The sequence below is a fragment of the Pituophis catenifer genome, unplaced genomic scaffold (genome assembly GCF_029215685.1).
Source record: "Pituophis catenifer annectens isolate HBS135680 unplaced genomic scaffold, rPitCat1.0.hap2 SCAF_3, whole genome shotgun sequence".
NCBI classification, from domain to species: Eukaryota; Metazoa; Chordata; class Lepidosauria; order Squamata; family Colubridae; genus Pituophis; species Pituophis catenifer.
This window is the reverse complement of record NW_027256883.1, coordinates 30,804,990-30,825,384: the sequence shown is the minus strand read 5'-3', so window position 1 is coordinate 30,825,384 and position 20,395 is coordinate 30,804,990. Positions and strand designations below refer to the sequence as shown.

Here is a 20,395-nt window from a genome sequence, read left to right as displayed (position 1 = left end):
TATAAACAATATGTGCTGAGAAGCTTAGTGTGATATGGGCTTATTCCCACTAAGTGGTCAATATCTTGTAATAGCTCAATTATCTTAGCATGGCTCACGTTTTTCAAATCTCCTCCTTTATACACTTTATTGCATTTATGACCTGCTGGATCTCATAATGCTTGTAGTAACCTTCTCATCAACAGAAGTTTTTCTGTTGTTACTTTTCCTTGTGTTTTTTTTTTTCCTTTTCTTTTTGGACACAGTTTTTTTCTCTTTCTCTTTGTCATTGTTGTATTTTAAAGAAGTCCTTAACTTTGTAAAGTTGTCAATAGAAAAAATTCAAATCTATAATACCCCGAATCTCAAACATGCAACTAGGATGCCTACCATTTAAACAGTCCCCAAAGCATGTGAACTGAAAAAAACATATTAAATAGATTAATATTAAAATAATATTCACATCCATAACAAGCAAATTATAAAACAGTTTTGTCCTCCGTAGACGTTGATGGCAATAGGCTTAATGCACTTCAGCTTCCCAAATGCTGCCTGATTTCTGACAACTGTACGCTCTGGAGGAAAGGCTCCATTTCGCAAAATTGGATTGCTATCCTCTTAATAAAATCATGCAAGTCCAACTCAAACAGGAAAACAAAATAGTAAGATTGTTGAAAGAAATGCGGTTCGACCCATGTTGAGGTTAGATGGCAGAATAGACAACTGCATCTGTAAGTATCCCAAAGTCAACTGACCATCTACTGGATATAGGCACATCTAGTATAACTAAACTGGCTTAATCTTTATTGCTCAATGTTGAGCAAATGATAGACAGAGCTCAACTAAAAAAAAAAATAAGGCAAACTGTAAAAAGTTTGACCTAATTGAAGACAATTTCCTATGTTCCTTTGGAAGTAAATTAATATTCATGCTGTTAGATTTTCTAGTCATTAGTACAGGCTCATGATTTCAGATCCCCACTTATGTTTTCCTCTTATTTGCTCATGCAAATGCAATTTTCACCCATGTTTTCTTGTCACAGTTTGAAAGTACTGACTTCCTACTTGTGCCAGCTCCAGTGCAACTACGTGGTGTGTTTTCTGTGCTTTATTTTGTTCTAAGAAACCTTTGCAATTTGATTGGCAATCATGCAAAAGTAGGAATGCCAGTTTTTCTTCAAGAACACCTACTGAAGCTTTCATTACAGATCTTTCAGTTTTAACACTTGGTAGATATGTAGCACGTTCCCCATTCAGTTTGAAACCTGATAGAAATATGTTGTTTGTGTGTGATATTTTTAAATTAGTATTTTTTTCTTTCCTGTGTGCTACCTACCCCTTCATGTGCCTTTAAAAAAAAAAAAAAAAACTCCAGCAACAATGTACTGTTGGATTTACTAAATAAAGAAATGCCAACTGGAAAAGTCTATAGGTAGCTCAAGGGAAGAAAAATAATAATTAAAAAACAGCAATGCATTTCTTCTACATTTCAAACTGGGGATACTTCAAATATTATAGGAACCAAATGTCCAAAATAAAACACAAGCAGCAACAAATCTTCCTGTAGAAAAGCTGAGAAAACACAACAAAGAATGCTTATTTTAAAGTTGGTGTTTTAGCTTGGCTATATGTATAACTGAAGCTTTAACTTTATATATAAAATTAATTTTACTCTGCATATTTATATATTTATATCTGGGTTTATTTGAGTAAATCTTAACTGCACCATGCTCAGCAGCAAAATGATCAATATTAGTGTTGCCATAATAGTGCTAAATAAATATTCCATATTTTTGAATGTGTATTAATACTAAGAATGAAGGAGAACAGCAAGCCATGTAAATAATACGTTTGTTCCTTCCAGAATGAACACACTAACCTGTCTCCTTTGAAGAAGTAAGTTTTCCCAACATCCTCCCACCAAATTGCTGAATCAATACCATGAGGAGGAATCCCACTTCCTAATGATATCAAATCATGAGGATACCCTGGCTGGAGGGTGGTGTCTTTGAAGATCCAGAACTTGTTACCTGTGCAAGAAAAACAAAACACTGTATTAGTCTTTCGACAGAAATTCTGATTAAACTGAAGGATTATTTTTACAAGAGCCCAATGTGTTGCATTCTTGTAATGACATACATAGGATGAGGACTAGGTCCATGCCACAAATACATAGATGGGACATAGAGTCCACATTACATGGCTATGTAGCTGCAACTGTCTTGGTGGAGTGTAATTTCAGCTGGCTCACCTATTTTGCAATATCCTGCAAGATTCCATGAAATGAACAACTTTGCCAAAACATATCCATCTTTAGAATTCCACTTATCTCCAGCAGCCCAGATCTCTATGCAGCCAATCAGAAGTAAGTTGTCACTTTATACGTCAGACATGCTCCAATTGCATGCCATAGGATATATTTCCTATACCTGTTGCTTTAGAAACTGACAAGTAGAAAAATGGGACCCCAAACACTTCTCCTTATGCTTAGCGTGTTATATAGGCAGCCTTGCTACATGAACACATATTCACCCTTAGGCACTGTTTTCTATCAACAGTTTGAAATGAATTTTTGTTTCTCCCTATAGACTAAGGATCAGATCTGTGCTAGAACCATTGTGACAGAAAAACTTGAAAATTATTTCTATTTTATAGATGTTCCACAGTAGTATTATATAAAGGATAAAAAAGGAGAATGCAAGGAGGAAAGGGAAAGGAGAAAAGGAAGGAAAGTTTCTGATTTACAGCATCTCTTTTTAACACACATTTAATTAGAAAATATGGTAAAGCTTTATTCCTTTGCATGCTGAGTGGTAGAGTAAATGTTTTACCAACTTCTTTATCATCCACTTCAAGCCTATTGCTGGTATATATTTTTTACAAATGCATCCTTTTTTATTCAAGAAATCAACATTATCACTCAAGGACCTTTTCTCAAAACTCTCTCTCTCAAAAAAAGTTTTGTTACACCTGTTTTCTTGCAAATGATAAACCTTGTATTCGGAATACCTGGCTTTATTTGCATGTCTTTGTAGAATATGATTAAAAGGAAGAAGAAAGGAAAGGCATAATAGCATCCATTACAGCAGAAGTAAACAACATTTGGTGGTATATTAAATCACAATATAGTTTTCTTATACTGCACAAAGGAAGGAAGGGAAAGGAGGGACAACTCGCAAAGCAGGCATTCAAAAACCTTTTCTTTTGCATCTCAAGGATCTTAGAAACATACTCCTATTCCAAAAATATTATTTCAGTACAGGAAACATTTTAGAAAATATCCACTGCAGATCAAGGATTTTCTAGTTTCATGGCTGCCCAATTTCCTAGAGGTATTTTTAAAGATAAATCTTGCTGACATTAACTATTAAAAGACCGAATGAAAGCCCAGGCCATTTTTTCCCTTAAAGATTGACACTATAAATTCATTTCATATTAAGTAATTGGCTCCATTTACCAGTAAAATTGATACTTCAGCTTTTGGTTAGCAATTTTTCTAAACTGTATACTGACAATAGCTAATGGTTATCCAGTTTTCTTTTTGGTGGGTTTCTAGGTGGGTTTAAATTGTGGCCTCTGGGGCCCCAGTCCACTACTGGGCCTTGAGCTGTTCGGAACTGGGCTGCAGAAGCGGTGAGAAAGCACTTGAGTAGTGGATGAGCACTTGTACGCATGCTCCAGTTGCACAAGCAGTGGGCATGTGTGCCCGTTGCTTGTGCAAATGAAGCTGTATGTGTGCATGCATGCCTGCCACTCATGCAGAATCACCCCTATCCGCCCCCCGCCCCCCCATGGACCACATAGTTGGAAAGGGGCTCTGGGTTTACGGATAGAAATGAACACATTTTAACACTTACAATAAAGTTCTTTAACATATTGATTTCTTTCAGCCTTTTTAAAAAAAACTTTGGAGGAGTTTGGAAGGCAAACTACTTCCACTTCCCCCTGGCTGAAATCATGCCCCTAAAAATGTAACTTTTGTTGACAAATGTTGGCAATATAAACTTAGGAATGCTCAGAATAAAACAACCATAACTATAAGTTGTGCAACTCTATTTTAAAATAAAATGGGTTTGGTGGTGGGTCCCTCATGTTTAGTCAGAACTTAAATAACACACAGGATGTCCCAAAGATATTGTTGTTTTTTTCAAGATGTTTCACGTCTCATTCAAGAAGCTTCTTCAGTTCTGAACTTGAGCTGAAGAAGTTTCTTGCATGAAACTTGTCTTTTCCTTGAAGACAACTTCCTTGTCTTCAAGGAAAAATGAAGTCCAGTTGCTTTTTGAAAAAGTACCTTTGGGACAACCATGATTGAGAATCTCCATAGACATGTAGCGGGGGGGGGGAGAAGCAGAGATGGGCATCACATAATTTAACAACTGGTGCGCCCCAGCACCGAAAATGTGAGCATGTGACCTTCTGCGCATACACTTTGCTCTTGCGCATGCTTGTACGCATGCCCACGGCTTAAAAACACAGCTATATAGGACGGCATAGTGCTGGGGCAGATGGGCGAGCCCACCCACAGGTCACAACTACCAGTTGCCTGAGGGAGAGAAGGGGATAGGATAGAAGAAGCTGCTGTGGCACAAGCCTGAGTAAGAGAAGGAGGTAGGAGAGGAAAGGCTTCTGTGGGGCAAGCAGAGGAATCCATGAAGGAGCAGAGGCGGTGGAAGGAGAACTCAGCAGGCAATTCAAGAGAGGTAGAGATGAGAGAGAGAGAAAGGAAGAAGGGCTGACCAGCCACATGAATACCATCTCATCATGTGACCTGCCGGCTGGGAAAAGACTGACCATCACTCCACCACATGACCTACCTGCTGAGAGGAGACTGACCACTATATGACCAAGGCCAGTAGAGGTGCCTGAACGAGGGACCAGTGTGGACCGGTGGCCATACCAAAAAGGGCCAGGAGAACTCAAACTCCAGCAGCCCTTTTGGGGGTAGCACTACAAACATTTAACCGATAGGATCTTTTTCACCCAAGAACTCACATGAGTTTGCAATGACTATTCACTTTCATTCCCAGAGGCTTCATCTACATTATTTTCTTAATCTGCTCTACCCTGTGGTTTTCTAGATGGATACACTAACCTTGATTTCAACTCACTGTAGTCTAATGTTCTGAGCATGCATACATTCTTTTTCTACATTATTTAAGAAATACAAAAAAACCCACAAGACTTTGTTTGGGATCATACAGTATAAAACAGAATGTTTGATATACACTATGTTCTTTCTTTTCGTTGTAAGTTGTTGAAAACATTGAAGAATTGGGTGGCCTTGAAATTAAATTAAATAAACAAACAAATGGCTGGAAAATTGGCTTGGTGAATCTCAAAGTCCTTGAAACCTTTGATTTGGATATGAATGTTATTATCTGTGGAAAATCCATGCTGCTATAGCTAGAGCAGGTGTTCATGCTGCTATATTCATTCCCAGTGTTTGGGCTTGAACCAACTGTTCCTAAATCTTTTTTTCCTCTGTATTAATCTCTAGATTGCTGCTGGATTTCGGGAACATGGCTGTTTTATTTTTGGATGCATACATTGTACAAGTCATCCTAACATGTGTAAAATCATGGAAGTAGAACAGTCTTGTTAACCATCCATTATAGAAGCATTATAAAGTAACAAAATTATATAATTCTGCTCATGTCTTTTCTTCTGCCATTTAACTCTAAAAAGATTAAACTCTAAAAGGTAACTGGATATATCTTACTTTGAAACTGGTGAGCAATGTCAACAGTAATTACTTATTTGCAAGTTTTTTCTTGGGCTCACACTGAGATATATTATGCATGCACTAGATAAAGGGCTTATTTTGCCTCGGCTGTCAACATTATCTGTAGTGCAGACTATATACAAGAAACCCAAACAGAACTGAAGCTTTTCTTAAAAGAAAAGTTTATTTTTTGTTTCTTAGGCTCAAGAAGCCAAAGCTGACAGATTTCGGTTGAAGGATGAGGTCATGAATAGAGAGCCACATTTTGGATGAGTTTGAGTAAGGAAACTGAACAAAAGCTTTCACATTCAGAACTGAACATTAAAAGGATTTTAAGACAAGAAACAGACCAAAACTGAAATGAAGTTAAAGAATGAAACTGGACCTAGTTCAACCATTATGCTCCTTTGTGGAGGCTATTAAACAATATTTCTGCTAGTTGGGTTCTATATAAGACATATTTTAAATTCTGTATGATTCTCTCTTTTGTGAAGCAAGATGAATATGCACAGTGTGCAATTGTTATGCAACAACTTGCATTATTATATGTACTCACAGAGAGATACATGTATTTTCCATTAAAAAGTCAAAACTATTTACTCTATAGCCATGATGGCAAACCTATGGCACCGGTGCCACAGGTGGCACATGGAGCCATATCGGTGGGCACATGAGCTCAGCTCCGGCATGCATGCGTGCGCCGGCCAGCTGATTTTCGGGCCTTCTGGGCCCACCAGAAGTCAGAAAACACACTGTTTATGGTCTCAGGAGGGCCTCTGGGGAGGGTGTGGAAGGCCATTTTTGCCCTCCCCAGGCTCCTAGAAAGGCTCTGGAGCTTGGGGAAAGCGAAAAAACAGGTCTACCAGGCCCACTGTGCCATCACGTGCCAAAAGTGGTGGTGGGGGGCAGAGTGCATAGAATTATGGATGTGGGCACGCGTGCATGTGACCCACCGTGCTCCCCCCGTTTTTGGCACGCGATGGCAAAAAGGTTAGCCATCACTGCTCTATAGTATAAATCTGTTGAAAAGCACAAAATATTGTTAGTTAAAAATAACTAGAATCTCTGAATCTGACCTGAAAGATAGATTTAAGTGACAGTAGGTAGTAGAATGCATAAATTAATATTAGTTTAATATTAGGTGAACACTACAAACAAACAAGTACAAGCAAGCAACAGTTATTCCTGACCAAATTTACTGTTCAAGTTGTATAAGAGGGGGAAAAAATACCTAGCTAGGTTATTATTTTTCTTATATCATAAACATTGGCATGGTTCATTTCATTACTATTGTATCATCTTCCCCTATTTTATAATTAGGCATTTGATTCTTATCCATATCCTGTCTTTATATTTTATCTTACGAAATATATCTGTCAGCAATGGCATCAACAGTGTTGAGAGTCATGGCAGCTGGGGTGTGAATTTTTCTACAATTTTTATTCTGCTGCATTTAGCTTGGTACAAGTTTTAACATGGCAGATGTCTTTAACAGTTCAGCTTTCACATTGTTTAAAATCTGTGTCACATTTGAAAGAACTTCACAATTTGTATCTCTAATGTTTAAAAAGCAGTTACATACTCCTGTAGCATTTCTTGTTCCTTTTCAGCAGAAAAAGGAGTCCTGAATCAAATAAAAGAATAGAATAGAGTAGAATAACAAGTTGGAAGGGACCTTTGAGGTCTTCTAGTCCAACCCCCTGCTTAGGCAAGAAACCCTACACCACTTCAGACAAATGGATAGCCAACATCTTCTTAAAACCTTTCAGTGTTGGAACATTCACAACTTCTGGAGGCAAGTTGTTGTACTGATTAATTGTTCTAACTGTCAGGAAATTTCTCCTTAGTTCTAAATTACTTCTCTCCTTGATTAGTTTCCACCCACTGCTTTTTGTCCAGCCCTCAGGTGCTTTGGAGAATAGCTTGACTCCCTCTTCTTTGTGGCAGCCCCTGAGATATTGGAAGACTGCTATCATGTCACTCCTAGAACTTCTTTTCATTAAACTAAACATACCCAATTTTAGCAACCAGTGCATGACTGGCAGCACTGGTGCTATAACCCTTGTGGTGTTCTGCTATGAACGGCGGCAACGGCCCAATGTACCACATGTCTGGCTATGAGCAGCCACAAGTGACTGCAGAAGAAATCAGGCAGTGGCGCAACAGATGTCAGGGTGTGGGAGGCCTGGCTGCAGTAGTCCTAAAGTAAGCGGGTGTGGGGCACATGGGGCAGTTCCATGCCCTCACCCCCACCCTAGCTTGATTTTTAAGCCTGTGCCTCACCTCACCTTGTACAACCAGATGGTTGACAGGACTTAACTGGGGCTTATTTGGGGGTAGGGCTTATATTAGGCAGAGGTGTAAAAATCGAGCTAGGGCTTGTTTTCAGGGAAGGCCATATTTATGGGGAAATACAGTGTGTGTGTGTGTGTGTGTGTGTGATTTCAGATTTCATCTATTCTTTAAGAAAGTCTCTGCAGAAAGGACATTAAAAAAATTCAATAACCCCCATGGAGTTCAAAGGATATATGAAAATCATTTCCAAGTAAGTATATATAAAAATTAGTGGTACTAACAATACAAGAATAGTATTAAAATGGATTTTTTTTCACTATACCATGATTTTTTTTGAAAATAAAAGGATATGATTTAATAATACTTATAAAATGGTATTACTTATTTATGGCACTATTAGATTAGGATACATTTCCATAAACTAGAAAGGAGAAATTAATTTATATCAGAAATATTAAGATATGTAGTAGAGATATATACATAGAAAGAAGTACTTGATCAGATCTCTGGCCCTTTTCCCAAAAATGAAAAAAAAAAGAGAGAAACTCTTATTACTTATGCATGTATGACATCTTTTTGAAGGCTGGAATAGGTCCTCAAAATAGCAAAGACATTTCCACAAAAAATAAACATCTGGAGCTGAAAGCATCCTGATTTTCTTAAAAGTCTGGAAACGGAAGATCACATCTACTGCTAAATTACCTTGAAAGTTCTCCAAGTGCTCCCCAGAGAAAGTCAAGCCAAACCAATTATACATGGCATGAATGAGGGGAATACATCAGACAACAAATGTGTTTTGTTTTCAGCTTGGAACAAAACAATCCCTTTCGATACATTGGAATATTCTGAGCTAAGGGTGTTCTGTCAGAACAAACTCAAAGCAGCTTGATTCTTTTTTCTTCTGATTAAAACTCTCAAAACACACTTGTTTTGGACTCAGAATCTTGAAACAGCTCTGTGGTATCAAGGCTATGTTCACAGCATAAAAGGTAAGAGTATGGGCCCTTCTCTTCTATAAATCCTCTGGAGCTACCCATCAGTTTTGCTTCTTGCCTTGGTATGCAGCTTTTCACTGCACCACCTATTTTCTAGGGAGCTTCCTAGCACATAGTCTGTACTGGTTTTCTGGCAAATCAAAAGAAAAGAGAAAGGGAAAAATGAAATAAATTATATAACACTATCTCCGATTCCTGTAATACTGAGACATGCGATCAATGAATTCAACTCCTCTTTCAATGAAATTTCATTTTAATGTATGCCGATTAGTGTACATTCAAAGTGACAATAAAGTTATTCTAAGTCTTCTGTCTATTCCAGTGTTGGTTAACCTTTTTGGTACCGAGTGCCAAAACTGAAGTGTGCGCATGCATGCACGTGCTGGAGCGCTGGAATCCAGAAGAGAGCAGCAGGCCAGTGCACATGCGCGAGGTGGCCAGCTGCCCTTACGGGTTCCATCATGCACATGCATGCCAGACAGCTGGTTCAGTGTGCATGCATACTAGCCAGGTGCTCTCTTCAGGGTCCTAGCTTGTGCATGCGCGCTGGCCAGCTGGTCTTCACATCAAGACCAGCTGGCTGGCATTCATGCACATGCCAGAACCCAGAAGAGTGTATTCGGATGGTGTGCATGCACACGACAGAACCCAGAAGAGCAGCTGGCGAAGGTGCACATGCCCACATAGAGGGCTCTGTGTGCCAACTCTGGCATGTGTGTCATAGGTTTGCCATCACGGGTCTGTCCTATCCAAGAAGCTTTTTCAGTTCTAACTGACTGGTTGGGAACGGAAGGATTTATACTGTTTATAGTTCAAAGAATGTAAATCCTCCCATTCCACACCAGTCAGTTAGAAGTGAAGAAGTTTCTTGGATGAGAAGCTAAACATTTTCAAAGAAAAAAAACCCAAGAAAGTCCAGTTGTCTTTTGGAACTGGGTTACACCCTTAATTGCTTGGAGGAAAATCAATCTCACAAGAGATGAATGGAATCAAACTTTATTTAAAAAAAGAAATGTAAACATTCCTTTCCAATTTTAAGTAGTTATATATAAAATATTTGATAGTGGAGGGGAAAAAGGGGATGATTAAATCAAGACAGCATCTTAGAAGAATCCTTAATACAAATACAAATACAAATACAAATACACACACACACACACACACACACACACACACACACACACACACACACACATATATATATATATATATATATGAGATAAGGGTCTAAACAAGATGTTTCAGGCATCACTGTTATAAAAAGATTTCCAGTTTCATAAAATTTGTTGTATAGAGGCGGTAATCACCAAATGAAAAATTAGACTTAAACAAATTGAAACAGTAAATAAATGTGGTATCTTTTTAGCTTTTTTCTGTTTTTCTAGAATACATGTTCTTAGCATTTTGTGTTCATGCACCCTTCTGTGACACCCCCTCCCCCATAATTAGCTGGGAAAAAGGTACTTTACCGTGTTACCTATTTATTAAGCTAATAAAAAGTTTCTCAAAACTGCACTACTTACATTCTTGGGGTCAGAAGCTTTCAAGTTAGGGGTTGAGGAGAAATTCAAAGATAGCCAGAGCAGTACAATTCTCAAGAGACTCCAGTATCACCCAGCATGCTGTCTTAACCAACCTTTAAGCTACAATGAGCCACTCATTATAACAGTTAAAGTTGAGAGTTTTCATCTAATCCCTTATTGTGTTGCTATAAATGTACCTTATTTAACAAATACTTTATGAGTAATTATATTCTTCATGGGTTTTCAATCCCAGTGAACAGGTTGTAATGATAAACTAGTATTTATTCAGTAGAATGTATAATTTTCACATTAAACTCAAATTAGATGCATATTTAAAGTTTTAATTTTAGGCAACAGCTGATGCCTGGTGAAAAACTGAGGATGGGGAGAAGAATACAAAAAACTTCATTGCACATGCCATATTTTTGGTCTTTATGAAATTTTTAATTATAAAGGAAATTTGCATGAGAACAGGAACATTGTTAATACTTCATTTCCCACCTGAATTGGTAATGGCAGATAAATCACTATGTAACACAGATTGTACGAAAAGCAAGACAAATAGCTAATGTTAAAATAACTAATTCTGATTAGCTATTATTAGTATTGAATATTAGTTTTAGTATTAGTTCTGAATGAAGGTGGCATATGAAATAGCAGGAAGATGGGGTGGCACATGATCCCTGCGTCTCACCTATAGGAAACTTTGTTCTTCTAAACTTTGGAAAAATAACTGACATTTGTTGGGTTCTTTCAGATGGGAGAAAGAAAGTTCATCAAGTGATCGTAAAGTATCATAATTTTGTCCCCTAAATGATCTTGGATATTGTACAATATAACCCTGGACGTTAGTTAGCAAATTGAACTAATTTCTGAAATCAGACACATGGTAAAGGTTCCTCTCGCACATATGTGCTAGTCGTTCCCAACTCTAGGGGGCAGTGCTCATCTCTGTTTCAAAGCTGAAGAGCCAGTGCTGTACAAAGACATCTCCCTGGTCATGTAACCGGCATGACTAAATGCCAAAGGTGCACGGAATGCTGTTACCTTCCCACTAAAGGTGGTCCCTATTTTTCTACTTGTATTTTTTACGTGCTTTCAAACTGCAGGGTTGGCAGAACTGGGACAAGTAATGGGAGCTCCTCCCCATTACGAAGCACTAGGGATTCGAACCGCTGAACTGCCGACCTTTCGATCGACAAGCTCAGCATCTTAGCCACTGAGCCACCGTGTCCCATATAAAGTACATTAAAACAGTCCAATTTAAAAATTGCCATTATTATCATTGCTCAGTAGGTAGGGTACAAATTTTATAAATCAATAAAGTCTAAGGACTATTATAGAAATTGGAAATATATCCTTGTGGCAAGTGTAATTGCAGCAAAACCACTTGAAAAACTTTTGTTAATGTCTAGGATGTCAATATGTCAGAACGTGAAATCTTAGGAATAAGAAATCTTCTGAACTTTCCCTAACTTGAAAGATTTCACCGTTCTGATTTGAAATGTTGACTTCTCAGCTGTGCATTACTTTATCAGAAATAAGCAAAATTAAATTTTACTTATTTACAGTTCACCAAATAGACACCCCACGTATCTTAGAAATACCAAATTAGAATAATTTAAAGTCTTTAGGTTTCTTTGATCAAAGTCAGTATTCTAAGCTGTATCCAAAAAATAATAGAACACAGTAGTACATGATACTGGAAAGTAAAATATCTTAAGAGTTCTTAAAAGAAGTCAGTTTTCTCATGGAATCATGCAGTGAGATAACTAAAATCTTGCAATACTTTGGTCTGGAGAGAGAGAATTTCCCTGAAGATGGGTTCCACAAGCTTGGAGGAATAGATCTCTGGTCCTGGTGGCCGACCTGATTAGAACCTGCAAAGTTATCCTGGACATATATGTTTGCCTTCATTCGTGATAATTTATGGTTTCAAATCATGGTTTCAAACCATGTACTGGTAAGAGGCTGAAATACATTTGATGGATTGCTGTAAGTGCTGAAATGTATAAATGTTTATTGAAATTTGAAATAGAATAAATAAATTACCTAATTTGAGGTACCTTGGATCGAAAATTGTTGTCCATGATGCACCTAGTTAAAGGTCATGGCAACAAGAACTTTAGTTGTATAGCAGTAGTAGTATAGGCAGACTGAAGGTATAAGTACAAGATGGAGTAAGTACCTAAGACACAGGTTTTACAGGATTAGGAAATTTTAAAAACATCTGGGTTTTTAGGGAAGGACCTTAATTTTGGCATTTTGGTTCATACCTCCCAGTTCTTTGCTGTCAAAAGCTACTGTAAAGTCCTCTGGGGGCATTCAATCCCTCTTTGGCACTCTTGTGCAACCAGCTATTCTCTCTGTACCTTGGCTTGGTCTTGGATTGTTTGTATTTCCTTGGTTTAATAAACAGATCTTGATTACTTACCTAGCTTTAACTTGCTTCCTTTGGGCCATTGCTTCAGTCTCTTTCAACTCCTAAGTTATTTATTGTTGCTATAAACTATGTATAAGAAAATTCTAAATTATAGGCTTTTAACCTGAAGCAGTTTTGGCCATCATTCAAAGAAAGATGTTTTATTTTGATCTAAACAAGTACTTCCTGGGCATGTTTATGTATTTAGTTAATAATATTTTCACTAAATAAAGAAAAATTATATAGTTCTTTATAGCTTGCCTTTCTTCCCACTTAGAATGATGGTAAGATGCAACAGTTTAACAGTCTCTTAGCAGAATTTTTATGAGAGCATTATTCCATACTTCTTACCTTTAAAGAAAACAAAGTTTCCATCACTGTTTTCATAAACTGCATCAATGCTTGGAGGCAGTCCCCTCCAGAAGTAGGTAATCTGCATGGGGTATCCATCCATCACCCTGTTATTTCTGACTCGCCAAAACCACTGATCCTAGAAATAAGCAAATGCACCTCTGATGATATTTGGAGACATCTGTAATGATCACAGTAGTTATTGAGATACAAACTTTCATTAGCATTAAGTTTGGACAACAATTTTGAATGTTTCTCTGATTAGCCTTGGTAACCCCCCCCCCCCCCGTACAAACTGGAATAATATTTCCTATCCAAGTTAGAAAGGTAGACTATTTTCTTTATCTCCTCCTGTTTCCATGACTTCACACTTAATCAGGGTGAATGTCTATAAACGTCTTGCTAACTTGGATTATGGGCCAATTGTAATTTGCATTAATTATGATCAGAGCAAATGGAAATACACTGTGGGATTCATTCTGAAGTTGAAGCAAGTTGCCTCTTTGTACAATTTTGCTAACCTGTATGACTAAACTTATTGATCCATCCCTTTTAATGTTGTGAGTTTTTTGTATGTTGTTCTTTAATGTTTTTATGAATACTTATTGTACCTTTGTAATCTGATCACAGGTTTTTAGGAAGTAAGTGCTATTTCTCTTTTTCCAGTTGTAACAAATCATTGGGAAACACATATTTTTATAGAAAAAAAATGGATAAATCTATAGTGTTATTTCTTATCTTAGTCCTGGTTTTAGTTATATAGAAAACTATATTTCCATCTGAAACTCAGCTAAACCTAGATTTAAATACTTTTAGAAAAACAATTTTCTTTATTTTTAATAATGAATATCACATTCAATGGAAAAGTAGAAACTTTGACGATTTCTAAGTATACAACAAACTTCCAACTCAGAAAAAATGCCAAAGCAAGTAAAAGTTAAATGAAGAATTACAAAGGCATTTGATAAATGATACAGATAACTTTGAAATTCATTTTCACTGAAATGCAGTTCTACATAGATCAAATTATCAAAAGCAATATTTAACTGCCTCAATCTAATTCATTAGTTTGTTGATAAAGTAGTTTTATTTACAATACCTGATGCATTGGCTTTATTTAAAAATATGCATACATGAACACTTTCACATACTTTGTCCCTGTAAATTTGGAAATTGCTTGTACAGTCTATAATTGATAACACAATCTTTCTCCCATTTTTACAGTTTTACCATCTGTTGCATGCATAAATGATACCTGTATGAGTATTGAATAAAATAAAACAAACATATTAAATAACTAATGTTACTTTATCTTAACACTGATACAGTGACCCGTATGTCAACTATGGTACTAGGTAAAGTTTTCACAATATTGTACATTATTTTCCATATATTTGTTTCAACTTTTTGAAATACTGTAGATGAATAGTGATCATTTGGGCTATATGTTTTTATTATAAATACTGATCTATTCTCTGCCTTTCTCATTACCTGGAAAGACCTATGCTTTGCAAAACATAAACCCCACTCAGAGACATTGATTGAGATGGGTGGCCATAGAAATTAAACAAGCAAAAAAGCAAGCAAGCAAACAAGCGAAAGAAAGAAAGAAAGAAAGAAAGAAAGAAAGAAAGAAAGAAAGAAAGAAAGAAAGAAAGAAAGAAAGAAAATGGTTGAATTCATTGGTTAATATTATGAATGAAATATTGCAGTTATCCCTCATGTTGAATATCCTTTATTTTTCTGGAAGAAGATGAGAGTAAGGCTGATGTGCCCAGCCCTGAACTAGTACCAAAAAGGAAGACTGATAAAGAGAACAATACTGGTAGCTATAGTAACTTCTCATATTTGTAAAAATTGTCTTCATCATGTTGGGATACGACTTCTTAATAGAAAATTTTGATGTAACTTTTAAATCACAAATATCTATTATATATTACGGTAACGAAAATAGTTCTTTGTGATGGATGTTCTTAGGACATCCTTTACTATCCTAGTACACTTTAGATGTACTACATTACAAGTATGTATGGTAACCACAGACAGGAAAAGCATTTATAATTGGGTGAATTAATCAGTATGTCTTGCATGTGATAATGTATTTAAATAAAGCATGTTTTGCAATTACTTCCATGTGATAGTTAGTGATTAATTCTTTTATTCTTTTCAAATAAAAGTTATAACCTTACAAAAATAAAATCCAAACCATAACATTAAATTGACTAATTTCTATAAACAATTATGTTGAGCCTGACATACAATAACTGAGATCTTATATGGTCTAAGCATTATATCCAGTTCAATAAAGGAACAATATATGTGGGTCTGTAGGTATGTAGATGCGAGTGGGATAAACAGAACTAAGTACCCCTTGAAGCCCATTCATCAGTTTGCTATAGATGTTCTGTTTTTTTTCTAGACCCACAATGTTCAAGGAAAACAACAATACATTTTATGTTTTCTACAGCTTCAGATGCATCTTTTAACTATTAATTTCCAAATTTCAAAGTGCTGACGATATTGGTATCTTAGTGTCTCCTAAGCGCAAATTATTAAAAATTATACTTTTCTTCTAAAATATTGTTGGGAATTTCAATTTCAGGGAAGCCTCTTTTTTTTTAAAAAAAGTCTGATCCTTCTGTCTGGAATTCTAGGAATATCCATCTTCAATAAATTTACTTCCATCCCCCCCCCAGCAGTCTCAGCTGTTAGTACATTTGAAAAGTGTATCAGTGTGCAAAATGTATTGGTATGAGCAAAGCACCTTTCATAAAGGAATCAAACAAACATTAATATTCTGAGGAGGGATTCTTTGCTTGTGCCAACTTGCTTTACGAAGCAGTTCAAGGGCTTTGCACATCACAGCTGCTTGTGGCATTTATTTACAGACTGTAGAAGAGTGAGGCATATATTCACAGTGAAAGAAGAAAAGGGCATTGTTGATTTATTGTTATACATTCTACAAATTCTTGGGCAGCTCAAAGAAATGCACATGGAGTTTTCTTTTGATTTTTAATACCGATTTTGGAATACCCAGAGCTGTGCTAGGATTTTATTTTGAAATAATGACCTGATTGTCAAATAATATACAATAGCTGAGCTAACCAGTATCTCTAACACAGCTTTCTTACTTACTTTGAACAATCACATTACAAATCTATGGAGCACAACTAAATGACTTACCGTATTTTACTTGGCTGTTTTCAGATTTTAAATCTGTCAGTTTCAGGCATGAATGATGACTAAAATTCTGATGCCGGTGCTCAAGAGTTTGAAATATTACAATAGAGTAGTATTATCACTGGGCCAGCCTAATATTGGAGCTAAACTGTATCTGTTGTGGGAGAGATATTGTTCTGTTGCTGAACATCTATTCTTATGCTAATTTTATTCCCTTCCAAACAGCTACATTTTATGGAACTCACAATGCATCTTAAAACATGAAACAACATATATTACTCTGCCTCTCTCATCACAAGCCAATGATCTGGAGTAGTGACAATGCACAATGGTGTATCAAAAATGTAGTAATGACAGAACAAATAGTTTCTTATAGACTGGAAAGTGGCAATAGGATACCTGTGGACATCTTGCTAACATAATCTCTGCTCGATCTATTAAAAATGTTAGTTGTAACATTTTTTATCAAAATTAAGTAGAAAAAACTGCAAAGGAATATCTTTATTTACAAGGATGTCTCTGAGCCCCACATAGGTTTCATAAACATTCTTAGAAAATAAAATAAAATTGCTGATTGACTCTTGCTCTCAGGTTTGTTTTGCAGTGTGAGTATTTGTCTGGGAGACTGACGGGTGAAGTAAGATGGGCATGACTGAGAAACATCCTCACCATTTGTTTTCCACAATGGCCACATTGTGACTGGCAGTTGTCTCTTTTGCAGCCATTCCAACATTTCGTATGTCCACTGCCCACCTCACAGGGCTACTTGGGGAAAATAGGAAATGGGAGCATACCGTATTTTTCGGAGTGTAAAACGCACCTTTCCCCCCCCCTAAAAGGGAGTGAAAATTTAGGTGCGTCTTATACACCGAATGTAGCCCCGCCTACCCACTGGCCCCCATCCTTTGGCCTCTGCCTCCCAGCAGTTACCTCCTTGCAGCAAACAGCAAGAAGAAACAGCTCCTTTCAGCTTCAGCACATCCCAATTAGCACAAGTTAATTAGATCAGCCTCCCGACTCTCAGCTGTTTTGCTCTCAGCTGTTTTGCATGGGCCTCTGCTGCTTGCTGCAAGGAGGTAAATTGCTAGAGCAGATTTTTTTTCCCTTGTGCTAATCAAGCTATGCTGAAAACGAAAATGAAAGTAAAGCAGTCTGTTTGCTTTTTGATGCAACGAGGCAAAATCGTTGGGAGGCAGAGGCAGAGGCAGAGACAGATTTCTTTTTCTTGTTTTCTTCACCAAAAAAGGTAGGTGCATCTTATAGTCTTGTGCGTCTTATACTCCAAAAAATACTGTATATGCCAACAATTGGGGAATGCTGTCCATAAGCATTCATTTAATTAATCCAAATAAACATGGGGGGGGGGAATCAAATAAAAAAATAAGACTTAGAAAAGCAACTGATTGATTACAAATAGGACTATCTTGTTTGTCCGCCTTCTGCTGCATAGCTCCCAGCGACCGGTAAGATCCCACAGAATTGGTCTCCTCTGGGTCCCGTCAGCTAAAGAATGCTGGCTGGCGGGCCCATGGGGGAGGGCCTTCTCTGTGGCTGCCCCAGCTCTCTGGAACCAGTTACCTCCTGAGGGCCGGACCATCCCCACCCTATTGGCCTTCCAAAAAGCAGTGAAGACCTGGCTTTTCTGGCAGGCCTGGGGCCGTTGATCTCGCTCTTGTGATCTGGCGAGATCCGGCCATGAATGGCGTGAATAAGTTTTTAATGTTTTTAATTTTTAAATGTTTTTTATAATGAATTTTTAAATGTATTGTGAGCCGCCCTGAGTCTTTGGAGAGGGGCGGCATATAAATTGAATTAATTAAATTAAATTAAATTGTCTAGTATATTTCAGTACAAAATAATGAAATAATGGCTCCTTTAGGTTGAGCACAACTTCTTAAAATTATGTGGAAATTATTATTTTTTTCATTTTACAACACTGCACAAATAATTTGTCACTGTTGCCTTCTGGAAAGTTTTGGCCATTTTTCAAGCTATCCAACAGAACCCAAATCAATCTCACATTTAAATAGATAGATAGAAACTTTATTAAGTTAACTGACCATATCAGATATATAAAACTTATGCAAAAATATGAAATATATATTTAAAAAGTTCATGGCCCTAATAACTGTCACACCTACAATTAACCCCAGTTAACCCCTAGATATTCTGTTTTCTTCAAGATGGCCTTTGAAACAAAAAATGCACCATCTAGTTATTGGCAGGTTCTCTCCCTGCGAAAGGTAAGATAGTTTCTCCAGGGTGCATTTTTTAAGGTTTTAAATAAGACTCAAAGTAAGCAGCCCTTTCTGGAGAGTACAGTTTGCAGTCAACACATTCAAATAGAAATCCAGGTTGACCTTCTTAAGGCTTACTTTGTTAAACATTTTATTTAAATAGCCCTAAAGACTGATTCATAACTTTGTTTCATTTTAGGGTTAGATTTGGCCTTTAGGTGATGCAATTAGGGACATATACAGGTACTCCTCGAGTTTTGACCACAACTGAGCCCAAAATTTATGTTGCTAAGTGAAACATTTGTTAAGTGAGTTTGTCCCATTTTATGACTTTTCTTGCCACAGTTGTCAAGTGAATCATTGCATTTGTTAACAACTTAGTTGTTAAGTCAATGTGGCTTCCCCATTGACTTTGCTTGTTAGAAGGTTGCAAAAGCTGATCACATGACCCCGGGACACTGCAACTGTCATAAATATGAACCACTCGCCAAGTGTCTGAATTTTGATCATGTGACCATGGGGAGGCTGCAACAGTCATAAATGTGAAAAACAGTCATAAGTCACTTTTTTCAGTGCTACTGTAACTTTGAATGGTCACTATATGAACTGTTGTAAGTCAAGGACTACTTGTACCAAAATAGCAGAGTCAGGGCAAAGAATTTAACAGTTTGGGATAATACTAAATGACTTAGATGTAGCCAATGCATGATTGCTGCTCATATGTTTAATTCCATTCTGTCATGTTAAAAATTGTGGTTCACAGAGGACTTTAGGAAGCTATATCAAAGGCTTTGAGGGTTCATATGCAATACCAGGAACCATACGGAACATCCCTGCTCTATGTTATGTCACATTATCACAGCTTATTAACTAAAAGATTTAATTATTCTCTGTTTTCATAATAGTACTTTTTAAGAGTAAAAAAAATAATGAACATCTCACTACTTTTATTAGCTATTTTCTGTTCCCAATATAGCATTTGTTTCAAATATAGCTTCTAAAATTTCTCTGGTTTGCTAGCTACTTTAGTTATTCTGTGCTGCAAGACATACAACAGTACTTAAGGAAGAAGAGTAAAGCAATTTTTAGGATTAATTGCCTAACTTCCAGGATAAGAAAAATGCAAAATGGCAAAATTAAATTCTCTCACAGAGAAATGGATATCTAAGAAGACCTCACTGAATCGTATTTCTCAAAGTCATCAGAGATGTCAGCCACCTAAAATTTTATTCAAAGGCAGTTACTGATTAGCACAAATAAGTTATCTGTTCCCATGAATTATTTAATTCATGAATTTAATCAGTTAATTCATGAAAGCCACTGAGTGACTTTGGGCCAGTCACTCTTTCTCAGCCCAATTTATCTCACAAGGTGGTTGTTGTGGGGAAAATAGGAGAAGAATGTGTGTTGGCTATTTTGCTGTCTTGAGTTATTTGTAAAAATAATAAATGCAGGATATAAATAAATAAATAAAAATAATGCCCCCACAACAACAGCCAGTCTTCAAAGACATTCATACTTCTTAGCAGTACAGTCTGCAATAATTTGTACCTTCACCCTTCCACTTGCTTTTTCAATATTTCTCAGAAAATGTAACAAACTCTGTTCACAGAATCCACAATCCTTGCTGGTATAGCAAGGATTTTTGAAAGTAGCTCTTGGATGCATTGCTGAGCAAAAATTCAGATC

At 36.8% G+C, this 20,395-nt stretch overlaps 1 protein-coding gene across 1 annotated transcript in view; it reads right to left on the bottom strand.

Moving 5' to 3' along the window:
• The window catches only part of MMP16 (matrix metallopeptidase 16), a 167,413-nt gene that overhangs the window by 8,329 nt on the left and 138,689 nt on the right, over nucleotides 1-20,395 (bottom strand). Inside the window, exons 7-8 of the mRNA XM_070942149.1 lie at nucleotides 13,290-13,428; nucleotides 1,858-2,008 (exon numbers count right to left, since the gene is read on the bottom strand). Coding sequence (XP_070798250.1) covers nucleotides 1,858-2,008; nucleotides 13,290-13,428 — 290 coding nt within the window. The remainder of the gene's footprint in view (nucleotides 1-1,857; nucleotides 2,009-13,289; nucleotides 13,429-20,395) is intronic.